The sequence below is a fragment of the Octopus sinensis genome, linkage group LG5, assembly GCF_006345805.1.
Source record: "Octopus sinensis linkage group LG5, ASM634580v1, whole genome shotgun sequence".
Classification (NCBI taxonomy): domain Eukaryota; kingdom Metazoa; phylum Mollusca; class Cephalopoda; order Octopoda; family Octopodidae; genus Octopus; species Octopus sinensis.
In genome coordinates, this window is record NC_043001.1 from 122462090 (window position 1) to 122475851 (window position 13762).

General features: G+C 34.4%; 1 protein-coding gene across 2 annotated transcripts in view; it reads left to right on the top strand.

Annotated features, from left to right (window-relative positions):
- LOC115211915 (chitinase-3-like protein 1) overlaps positions 1 to 13762 on the top strand; it is a 34093-nt gene that overhangs the window by 16768 nt on the left and 3563 nt on the right. For both annotated transcript variants that reach the window (XM_036503045.1, XM_029780662.2), the window contains exons 7-9: positions 3554 to 3739; positions 4826 to 4942; positions 13319 to 13455. In XM_036503045.1, the coding sequence (XP_036358938.1) occupies positions 3554 to 3739; positions 4826 to 4942; positions 13319 to 13455 (440 nt within the window). The remainder of the gene's footprint in view (positions 1 to 3553; positions 3740 to 4825; positions 4943 to 13318; positions 13456 to 13762) is intronic.

Genomic DNA, 13762 nt, shown 5'->3' on the forward strand with positions numbered 1-13762 from the left:
CAATACTAAAAACAGAGCTCAATGCTAAAAACAAGATAATAGGTATTAACACTTTAGCTGTCCCAGTTATAAGTTACAGCTACAATATCCTTAACTGGACACTAAATGAACTGACCAAAATAGATAGGAAAACAAGAAAAATAATGACAGGATCTAGGATGCATCACCCAAAATCTGACATAGAGAGACTATATATACAACGTATAGAAGGTGGTAGAGGCCTTATACAGCTGGAAAACTACTATAAAATAACCACCATAGGACTGCAAAAATATCTACTTCAGGAGGAAGGAAAACTGATACAAATAGCGGCAAAACACGAGCAAAACAAAAAACTGTTCTCAGTATTTAAGGAAGCTGACAAATACAAACAAGAAATCATACCACCTAACAAATATAAAGAAGAAGAAGAAGAAGAAGAAGAAGAAGAAGAAGAAGAAGAAGAAGAAGAAGAAGAAGAAGAAGAAACAACAAAAGCTATAAAACAAATGAAATCCAAACTAAAACTAGAACAGCAAAGAACCATGATAAAACGATGGCAAGAAAAGCCCCTTCATGGTAAACACTGGACTAAACTATATGCAAAAGAAATAGACAAAGAAAAATCCCAGCAATGGTTGAGAAGCTCAGGACTCAAAGCAGAGACAGAGGGATTTTTAATTGCAGCACAAGACCAAAGCCTCCCCACCAGAAATTACCAAAAACATGTAATGGAAAGAAATATAACAAGTAACTGCAGAATATGTGGAGATGGACAAGAAACAATAAATCATATTATCTCTGGCTGCCCAGTCCTGGCTAAGAAGGAATATATTCACAGACATGACAGAGTTGGAACCTACATACACTGGAAGCTATGCTAACATTATGGAATAACAACAGAAAAAAGATGGTATAGGCACACACCAGAAAAGGTCACAGAAAACGAGAAAGCAACCATACTCTGGGATATGCCGATACACACAGATAGAGAAATTAAGGCCAACAGACCAGATATAGTTGTCAGAGATCATGAAGAAAAAAAATGCTTTCTAATTGATGTATCAATACCGGCAGATGACAACGTGTCTCTAAAAGAAATGGAGAAACTTTCAAAATACAAAGACCAGAATGTGGAATCTAAAAACAGAAACAATTCCTATCATAGTAGGTGCATTAGGCATGATAAAAAATATTCAGACAAATACATAACAAAAACACCAGGACTTACAAACACATATAGCATACAGAAAATTGCACTACTAGGCACTGCACACATCCTACGCAGAACACTTTCCATTCAATAACCATCAGAGCATCACAACAAATCACAGCACATACCCAAGGCACACAGAGCTGCGCTCGGTAGTGAAGTGAAAGCACGCTATAAAAAAATTACCAAATAATAATAATAATAATAATAATAATAATAATAATAATAATGCCCTGATGCAGTACCAGACAGTGGCTCTCATGGCTTCTGATCTTAACTGGTTGGAAGTATTAGCATGTACATTGTTTTGTCTTAGTATAAAAGATGGTCTACAGCAAATATCTGCTCAATACCACAGATTTGCTTGTCAATTGTTTGACCTTAACCAGTTGAGCATGTCCCTTAGTGGCTGACGATATGTGCATCTCTGATCACGAGCAAAAGTAGTAGGGGAGCATCATAGCCATGTGTTGAAAGGAATTCTTGGAGGTTTGGATAATTCACCTTTGGAAACATGGGTGGTTCGTTCAACATCCTCACACAATCCTTATTCAGGGACCTTTTGAGCGGGATGGGCTACTCGACCGAAGAAAATTCTAACTGTGTCCTACCTGCAAAGTCATACGCCGTTTATCTTGATATGAGATCACCATGTCGCGCACATACGGTTGTGATACATGTGCCTGATCTCTCACTCAATAATAATAATCCTTTCTACCAAGGGCACGAAGCCTGAAATTTTTGGAGAGGGGACTAGTCAATTACTTCGACCACAGTGCCCGGCTGGTACTTATTTTATCAATTCTGAAAGGATAAAAGTCAAAGTCGACCTCGTCGGAATTTGAACTCAGGACGTAAAGACGGACTAAATGCCGCCAAGCATTTTGCCTGGTGTGCTAACGATTCTGCCAGCTCACCACCTTAGATAATAATAATATCAATAATAATAATGCTTTCTACTATAAGCACAAGGCCTGAAATTTGGGGAGAAGGGAATAGGCAATGTAACGGGCGAAATACCATTAAACATTTCATCCAACGTGTTTATGATTCAGCCAGCTCACCGCTTTAATGATAATAATAATAATAATAATAATAATAATAATAATAATATAATAATAATAATCATAATAATAATAATGAAAGGAAAGGCATGGGAGGGGCGATGCATACTGTGTGTGCAGATAAATTTTTATCGCAAATTATAGCGTAGCTTACAATCGGTTGCTTAGCAATACTTTTTAATTGAACTGAATTGATATGTATTTATACTCCGGTGAAATTAAGAAATCAACTCGTAAATAAACGAAACCCTTGAATCCATCAGTGTACACACACATACGGGTGCACGTGCACACACACACACACACACAGCCACATATGTATGTTTGTACGCACTCGTGTCTACGCGCATAGGCACACCGTGATCTATACACACGCAGACAAGGGTCGGTTCATATGAGAAAGAAAGCTATAGCCCCGGGCCGACCAATGCCTTGTGAATGGATTTGGTAGACGGAAACTGAAAGAAGCCTGTCGTATATATGTATAAATATGTATATGTATGTGTGTGTGTGTGTTTGTGTGTCTGTCTTTGTCTCCCTAGCATTGCTTGACAACTGATGCTGGTGTGTTTACGTCCCCGTCACTTAGCGGTTCGGCAAAAGAGACCGATAGAATAAGTACTGGGCTTACAAAGAATAAGTCCCGGGGTCGATTTGCTCGACTAAAGGCGGTGCTCCAGCATGGCCGCAGTCAAATGACTGAAACAAGTAAAAGAGTAAAGAGTAAGAGTAAAATAATATAACCACTTGCTTTATCAGGAAATTTGTAAGTTTGAATTAAATTTTTTTTTTTTTAAATTTTAAGTATCATTAAAATTTAAGTATAAATATTTATACTCCGGTGAAATTAAGGAATTAAGTCGTAAATAAAAAAACCCTTGAATCCATCACTGTACATACACATACATACATACGCACAAAGTTGCATATGTACGTACGTATGTATGTATATATGTATATATACGCACATGTGTCAATGTGCACAGGTGCACCATAATCTATACAGACAGGGACAAGGGTCGATTCCTATGAAAAACAAAATGAACAAAATAATATGACCACTTGCTTATCGGGAAGTTCTACTTTTACAATTATTTTTTCAAGATAATCAAATCAAATGTTCATTTCGAACTAATCACCCAATGAGTATTTATTCCAAATGTGGTGAAAATCCGTTTTTGTGCACATTATAATCTCGAAGTAATGTAATAATAGATAATTTTCGTGTTTTTCATATGCTTAAAATATTAAAATAACTGATGATTGCATATCAATCAATTTTTAATTATAATCCTAGGAATGGACTGCTAACAATTGGGTCAATAAAGGTCTTTCAAAACACCTTATCAACATTGGAATAGCGTTCTATGCTCACTCCTACCTGCTTGAGGATGCTAGCAATCAGAAGGAAGGATCACCAACATCCAAAGCTGGTACAGCTGGACAATATACAAGACTAGATGGCTTTCTAGCTTACTATGAGGTAAGTCTGCTGAGCGTTTCATATACTTTGACCATCTAGCTTTATCATAGATTTATATTTTTTTTACCATCGTAGTCAGAATTTGTTATTTTGGTCACCACAGTTATCAACAGTACCATCACTAACACCACCATCATAATCATTGTCATCAACATTAAGGTCATGATCAGCAGCACCCCCTCACCATCACCACCTTCATAATAATAATAATATAATAATAATAATAATAATTTCTACTAAGGGCACATGATTTGAAATTTAGAGGTAAGAGACTAGTCGATTTCAACGATTCCAGTGTTTTTCCAGGCAAATTCGATCTCGGAATAACAACAACAACAACAAAAACAACAACAACAACAACAACAAAAACAACAACAACAACAACAATAATAATAATAATAATAATAATAATGATAATGATGATGATAATAGTCAAGACGAAGAGCGCAATTCGATTGTAATAGATAGTTTATTGAGTGGACGATAATCCGACAGTAAATCTGTTTTTGTCAAGTTCAAAATAAGAAGTGATAAAAATTCAAATTTATAGAAATTGAAACGTAAAATATGAACGAGTGCAACCAGTGTCCACACGTTGATGGAATGACATCATCAGTCTTTAAGTTTCAATTTTATGACAGGCGAAAAGAAAAAGACAGAAAAATAGGAAAGAAAAAAGAAAAGGAAAAAGAATATTTAATCAAACAGTTTTGTATTAATTTGTATAAATTTCATAATTTTCTTATGTTTTCTTAAACATTCTCCAGAACAATACTATGTACAAAACCAAATATATGACACCCTAAGCATAACACCAACATGAAATTCTAGCATGTTGTCTCTTGAGGTCTTTGGGTGAGATTTGGAGCCAACTTGTACAAATAAAGATGGCAGTGTGTTTTGTAGATCTTGCTAGTCTCTAGCAGGTAGAAAAATCACAGGGAAATTCTCTCTTAGAACGTAGTCAATTTTATTGAATTATAGTTTTGGGGGGTTTTTTTTTTTCCTTTTGTCCACCAACGTGAGGTTTGCTCTTATTTGATTTCTCTCTTACATTTTAAACTTCAATTTAATCATTTTTCTCAGGTATGTCAGATTATGAGTAGATCAACGAAATACTACTTACAAGACAAAGGCGTTCCTTATCTAGTTGATGGATACCAGTGGGTCGGATATGAAGATGAACGTAGCGTTGCATTGAAGGTAAGAAATATACTCAGAGTTTAACTAATTTGGATACAGTGTAAGACAGTGTTTCTCAACCACTCTTCACCTATGGAACCCCAAGAGCAATATGGTCCCCGGTTGAAAACTTCTGGTATACGGCTACAACCATACATTTGCTATTTCATATATATATAATTATGTCTTATAAAATGTTTAAAGTAATCAGGTAAAATTCAGACACGTTCTATAAGCAAAATATGTTACCAATATTCTACATAACTAAGGGAAATATTAATACAGAACGTTTCAGTCAACTTGAGTTAATATGTTGGCTCCAAAAGTTGCCTTATACATAAAAGCATGCATACATACATACGTGATTACAGGGATATATACATACATGCATAAATAGACGCATACACACATATACATATACAAATGATTACATTTCTTTGATGTGCACTGCTATATCTGTTTGTCTACCTATATATATATATATATATATATATTATATATATATATATATATATATATATATATATATACATATATATATATATATATATATATATATTATATATATATATATACATATATATACATACATAAATATATATATACATATATATACATACGTATATATATGCATACATATATATATATTCATACATATAATATATATATATATTATATATTATCCGAAATGTACAGTGTTATATAGCCATCAAGGTTGATCATAGCAATCGGTTTCACGAAAGGAATACAATGGATTCTTGCGTGAAATCGAATGGCAAGATCAGTCATGATGAATAAATAATACTGTACCTTTCAAAATTTATACTCTATTGTCAGATATACGAGTGCAACTTTTACCTGATTATGATCTTTTATATAATATATATATATATATATATATAATATATATATATATATATATATTATACCTATCTATCTATCTATATGCGTGTATATATATATATATATATATATAATATATACCTATCTATCTATCATCTATCTATCTATCTATATGTATATATATATATATATAAATAAATATATATATATATATATATACGGTTAAGTAATTGAGATTCTAGTGAATTCTAAAGAATTCACATGAATATGGTCCTTAACTAGGATGCACCGGAAATCTATATGGTGTTAACCATACGACAAGTGGGGTGATTACAAATAGGAAAAAAGCAACAAGAATGGATTAAAATCTCGGTACGATCGTTTCGTACGAGGACATCTTTAATAAGCTACAAAAATGCAGTGAATACAGATGGCTCGTACTCGTCAGCCGAAAAAACATCAGAGAATTCCCAACATCAAAAGGGGTAGATACAAAAGAGGTTGTAAGATTAGCTGCATTGAAGAAAGTTCGATTCATGGAGATCCGATGAAAGGTTTTAAACCTATAGAATTTATGCATGTCTACATATAGCTCATATTGAATATTTGATTAAGTGTGTGAAGAAATTTTCGGATACAGTCATGCAAAATTTCTGAAAATCCGAGTAAGAGGCAAGTGACTGCCATATCATGTAGAGGAAAGTCTGAGTAAAAGCATAGTGACTGTCATATCGTGTAGAGGAACAGATTGTTATTGAAATCTACAAGAATCGCAGTTAAGTTCGATTTTTTGGAGATCCGATGAAAAAGTCTTGAACTTACAAAATATGTGTATGTCCTTATAGTTCATAATCCAGTTTTGTGGAGAGATTTAGGGTACAATCATGCGAAAAATATCAGGGAATCCGAATGAGAAGCAAAATGACAGTCTTATATTGTAGCGGTTCAGGTTGTTAATGAAATTTTCAAGAATCACAGAAAGAGGAGGAGGGAGGTAGAAATTTAAACAGTTACTGCTATTTAAGCTGTCAAAGAGAAAGGAAAGCTTAAATAGCAGTAACTGTTTAAATTTCTACCTCCCTCCTCCTCTTTCTGTGATTCTTGAAAATTTCATTAACAACCTGAACCGCTACAATATAAGACTGTCATTTTGCTTCTCATTCAGATTCCCTGATATTTTTCGCATGATTGTACCCTAAATCTCTCCACAAAACTGGATTATGAACTATAAGGACATACACATATTTTGTAAGTTCAAGACTTTTTCATCGGATCTCCAAAAAATCGAACTTAACTGCGATTCTTGTAGATTTCAATAACAATCTGTTCCTCTACACGATATGACAGTCACTATGCTTTTACTCAGACTTTCCTCTACATGATATGGCAGTCACTTTGCCTCTTACTCGGATTTTCAGAAATTTTGCATGACTGTATCCGAAAATTTCTTCACACAACTTGATCAAATATTCAATATGAGCTATATGTAGACATGCATAAATTCTATAGGTTTAAAACCTTTCATCGGATCTCCATGAATCGAACTTTCTTCAATGCAGCTAATCTTACAACCTCTTTTGTATCTACCCCTTCTGATGTTTGGGAATTCTCTGATGTTTTTTCGGCTGACGAGTACGAGCCATCTGTATTCACTGCATTTTTTGTAGCTTATTAAAGATGTCCTCGTACGAAACGATCGTACTGAGATTTTAATCCATTCTTGTTGCTTTTTTCCTATATATATATATATTATATATATATAATATACCTATCTATCTATCTATCTATCTATCTATCTATAGGTATATATATATATATATATATATATATATTATATATATATATATATATATATATATATATATAATATATATATATATATATTATATATATATATATTATATATATATATATTATATATATATATATATGTATATATATATAAATATAAGTATATGAAAGAATGGAGTTGAACGACTAGTTAACAAATATCCTTTATTCTCGACATATGTTTCGAAGGCTGCATATTCCTAATTCCGAGGGAATAAGGAGTACATTATGCAGATTTCTCATCAGGAAAATCAAGGAACTTATGTCGACATCAAAATGCACAAAAAACTTTTAGCTGACCGCTCTCAAGGAGCCCATGGCGATAATGAGTGTCTCTTTATAATGAGTGACGTCAGAGTGGCTGAATGTAGAAGAATCTAGAAGTTTCTAACGGTTCAAGAGTTCAAACGAAGTAGGAGGAGGGAGGCATAAAAATAGTAAGGTGAGAGAGTGCAGGTTAAAAGAATGGTGGGTTTAAATGATTTCTTTTGTGAATGAGTGCCTGTGTGTGTGACTGTATATAACTGTCTTAAAGTGTGTATGTGTGTGTCTGAGTGCGTGATTGTGTTTGTGGATGGGTAGATGTCAGAAAACTGACAGCTGTGAGTTGAAAGGTCTGTATCTGTGTGTTCGATTATGTTTACTGTAGGGGAAGGAAAGTAGATAGCGAAAGGGAGAAAGAATCGGGCGAGGTGAGAGGCAACGCAAGAATGGATAGTAGTAATTGGGAATATAAGAAAAACTTTTTTGACTATTGGGGTGAAATATAGCAAACGTTTTTTTGGAAATCGAGGGCTTATCTATATTAGTCACTATTTATATGGATGAAATTTACTACTATCCATTCTTGCATTGCCTCTCAATGCGTTTTTTCTTACAATGACATAGTTTAGAAGAAAGACCGGTTTCGCGTTTAGCTTTTCAAATTTCTTGCGACGTTATGTTTATCTTGAACAGAGTTATCTTCATGTTTATGTTTAAAAGAGTTCTAAATAAGGGGAGGTAATTAGTGATTTCTTCCGGTGTAAGGGAGATAATCGCTTAACATTTTTTTCCTTTCCCTTGGTGTGAATTTCTCTGTATCAGTATGTTGGCATGGTTAAGTCTGGGCTTGCACTTTTCAATGAAGAATGTTTCCTTGTTTAGTCTAATTTGTGTTGATGATCCGATAGCACATTGGTAAAATGGAAAGCTTAAAAATTGTGGTCGTAGTTGCTTTGCGCATTTCTCAATGTGCTCACTAAAAGGTATCATTCTGTATTCTGGGAATGCAATCTGTTGTCGATGCAGTGTGCATCTACGTCTGAGTGATAGTCCCGTGGATCCCACGTAGTCTTGGTGGCAGCCCGAGCATTTTATGACATAAATTATATTTTCAGAGGCACAAGTAAAGTTAGATTTGATCTTGAATTTCTGTCCCTCTTTAAAGAGGAATTCTGATCCTTCTAGCAGGTTTGGACATGTTGCACAGTTCGATCTACCACATTTTTTTACTTTTGCATCCGTAATTTCAGAAAACAATTTTGCCTTTGTGAGAATCTTTTTAAGTGATTTAGGTTGTTTGTAGCTTTTAATGATTTGGTGTATGTTTAGAATTTCCTTTAATTTGGGGTCCTTATGAAGTATTGGTAAGTTCTGGATGATGATGGTGAAGGCTTCTTTGTTTCTGGGGTTGTATGTAGATATGTAAGGTAGTATTTTCGGGGAAGGTGTGTTGTTGTGTTGAACTTTTCTTAAAGTTTCTATGTTGATTTCTGTTGCACGTCTGATCCCATCCTCTATGAGTTGAGCTGGGTAATGTCTGTCAATTAGGGTGTTTTTGAGTTCTTGCAGTCTAAAGTTCCTGGTATTTTGTTCTGACACTATTGTGCATATCCTTCTTGCAAGGTTGAAGGGGATGTTTGTTTTAGTGTGTCTTGGGTGGCATGAATTAAAAAGAAGGTATTGTTTGGCGTCTGTGGCTTTGTAAAAATGTCTGTTTCTATTTTAAGGTTAATTTTTTTAATTAGTATATCCAAGAACGGGAGCTCCTTTTGGTTGTATTCCATTGTGAACTGTATATTTGGGTTTATGCTGTTCAATAGGTTTTTAAATTTTAGGAGTTTATCTGTGTTTTCATTCCAGAGTATAAAACAATCGTCTAAGAATCGTTTCCAATTCTCTTTTATGTATTGAGAAAGGGGGTTTCCAAAGATTGATAAAGATTCCTGGTAAATATAGTTCAACTTTCAAAACTGAATTGGGTACAAATAATCCCTTCCTTAAGAAAATTACAAAAAATAAAAAAGAAAAACCAAACAACCCACGAACAACCCCCAACTATCCTCCATACACTAAAAACAGAAATCACCCACAACCAACCTTTGCAAACCACGCAAGACCTAACAGGGAACTAGCTGACAGACGACGCGTCTATGAAATAAATTACAACAAAAACAGAACACACCAACAACATCCTAAAACTACGACCCATTGTAGCTGGCCCAACCTGTGAAACACACAGACTAAGTCTATTTATGGACATCCTCCTGAAGCCCTTCCTTAAACATATCGATAGCCATATCAGAGATGACTTAGATATGTTAAACCACCTCCCAAAAAAAGCCAAGGAAGAAACAATCCTGGTTTCATTTGATGTAGTTAACTTGTATACCAGTATACCTCATAATTATGGACTAGAGGCAATACAGTTCTGGCTGGACCAATTTCCGGAAGAAATACCAAAAAGGATCAGTAAAGAATTCATTACTAAATCAATTGAATTCATTCTACATAATAACCACTTCATGTTTGACAATACATTTTACCGTCAAAAATCCGGAATTGCTATGGGTACAAGGGCAGCACCAGTCATTGCGAACCTAACAATGGGCTACATGGAAATAATCATTTACCAGGAATCTTTATCAATCTTTGGAAACCCCCTTTCTCAATACATAAAAGAGAATTGGAAACGATTCTTAGACGATTGTTTTATACTCTGGAATGAAAACACAGATAAACTCCTAAAATTTAAAAACCTATTGAACAGCATAAACCCAAATATATAGTTCACAATGGAATACAACCAAAAGGAGCTCCCGTTCTTGGATATACTAATTAAAAAAATTAACCTTAAAATAGAAACAGACATTTTTTACAAAGCCACAGACGCCAAACAATACCTTCTTTTTAATTCATGCCACCCAAGACACACTAAAATAAACACCCCTTTCAACCTTGCAAGAAGGATATGCACAATAGTGTCAGAACAAAATACCAGGTACTTTAGACTGCAAGAACTCAAAAACACCCTAATTGACAGACATTACCCAGCTCAACTCATAGAGGATGGGATCAGACGTGCAACAGAAATCAACATAGAAACTTTAAGAAAAGTTCAACACAACAACACACCTTCCCCGAAAATACTACCTTACATATCTACATACAACCCCAGAAACAAAGAAGCCTTCACCATCATCACCCAGAACTTACCAATACTTCATAAGGACCCCAAATTAAAGGAAATTCTAAACATACACCAATCATTAAAAGCTACAAACAACCTAAATCACTTAAAAAGATTCTCACAAAGGCAAAATTGTTTTCTGAAATTACGGATGCAAAAGTAAAAAAATGTGGTAGATCGAACTGTGCAACATGTCCAAACCTGCTAGAAGGATCAGAATTCCTCTTTAAAGAGGGACAGAAATTCAAGATCAAATCTAACTTTACTTGTGCCTCTGAAAATATAATTTATGTCATAAAATGCTCGGGCTGCCACCAAGACTACGTGGGATCCACGGGACTATCACTCAGACGTAGATGCACACTGCATCGACAACAGATTGCATTCCCAGAATACAGAATGATACCTTTTAGTGAGCACATTGAGAAATGCGCAAAGCAACTACGACCACAATTTTTAAGCTTTCCATTTTACCAATGTGCTATCGGATCATCAACACAAATTAGACTAAACAAGGAAACATTCTTCATTGAAAAGTGCAAACCCAGACTTAACCATGCCAACATACTGATACAGAGAAATTCACACCAAGGGAAAGGAAAAAAATTTTAAGCGATTATCTCCCTTACACCGGAAGAAATCACTAATTACCTCCCCTTATTTAGAACTCTTTTAAACATAAACATGAAGATAACTCTGTTCAAGATAAACATAACGTCGCAAGAAATTTGAAAAGCTAAACGCGAAACCGGTCTATCTTCTAAATTATGTCATTGTAAGAAAAAATTTTTTAATATTCTTCAGACATATTGACGCAAATATATATATTTTTTAACCTTTAAGCCTTCTGTAGTTTTTTCACTTCTTACTATTTTATATATATATATATATAAATATATATATATATATAAATATATATATATGTGTGTGTGTGTGTGTGTGTGTGTGTGTGTATAAGTTACAAGAAGATAAGCACACCACGTTGGTGGGTGACAGAGACACCAAGATTTACACAAATGTATGTGTGTGTGTATTTGCCAGGCTTCTTTCAGTTTCTGTCAACCAAATCTACTGACAAGGCTTTGATAGGCCTGAGACTATAGGAGAACACATTTGCCCGGGGTGTCATGCAGTAGAACTGATCCCGGAACCATGTGTTAGGGAAGCAAACTTAATACACACCCACAATATATATATATATATATATATGTGTGTGTATTTATATATATATATATATATATATATATATATATATATATCTACCAAATCCACTCACAAGCTTTGGTCGCCCGAGGTTATAGTATAAGACACTTGCACAAGGTGCGACGCAGGCACTGAACTCAGGACCATGTGGTTGGGAAGTAAGCTTCTAACCACGCAGGCACACCTGCACCTGTTAATATATATTTATATACGTGTCTTGATAGAAAGCTAATTCACAGTCATTCAAGTATTCGAATTGAAGATTTTGGTAAACGTGGACATGTGTCTATCTTGAAAGGGACTACGTGAAACTATACAAGATCAATTGACACTTCAAAATTAATAGATAATCTCGTGTAATCTCATGTAATCCATCCAAAATGGATGGGACCATGAGCATCTTGAACTGAAATGTTTCAACAACTGTGTATTTCCTTTAGAAATGAAACGATTGGTAGCTTTGTAAACACACAAATAAAGTGTCTTGATCTATGAAATGCAGTGTTGCGCACTCGTTCTTAATGTTCTATATTACCGTATATATGAATGTGTTTGTGTAATGTTTGTATGTTTGACGCGCGTGTGTGAAATTCTTTTTAGGACAATGGATCGTGGGGCACATAAAACTATAAATAATAGTATTTCAAAAGCTTCCCGTGAAACTTAGATTCTTTCTATCCAAAAGAGTTTTTCAACCCCAATATTAGCATGTTATTATTTATAGCATTATGGACCTCAAGATCCACTGTTTCAATAAAAGAATTATTTCACGTTTCTCGAAAGTTGATAAATTTTTGTGACGTCAGCAACATATGTATTTGTGTGTGCTTATGTATGCATATACCCGTATGTATGTGTGTGTGTCGGTGTGTCTGTGTGTGTATATCTATCTATATATGTATTATATGTATTATAAATCAGGACACGTGATCAAAGTTCGATCTCAGTTGTGTGTCCCACCCTCCACTCCTATATCCAGTGAGGTACGATGTGGGATATCAAACCACGGGCTACACTGGTGTGCGAAATATGTGCCACGTAATAGTATTATTGTTTTCTGTCCTATCTAGGCGAAGTTTGCTCTTGACAATAAATTTGGTGGTGTCATGCTCTGGGCTTTCGATGTAGATGACTTCAAAGGAATATGTAACACTCAAAAAGTTTACCCACTTTTAAAGAGCGTGAACAAAGTGCTTAATGGAGGATCGTAAGTATACATATTTTCTTGATTGACTGATAACATAATGACTCATCTATTATTTGGATGTATGCTGAAATTGCATCTTCCAGAAGTTAAAGAAATCGGACCCGCTAAAGCGTACGCACGGTTTCAGAGGATTAATAATAATTGCAATGAAATATACAAACAATCGATGCATCTGGATGTTGAATGAAAATCAAATACCGACTGATGATGATCGAGAGATTATATAATTCAATAGAGAATATATTATACTACTTTCTGCTTTAACGTAGAACACATTTTAAGTGAAATATTTCTTCACTCCGTATTG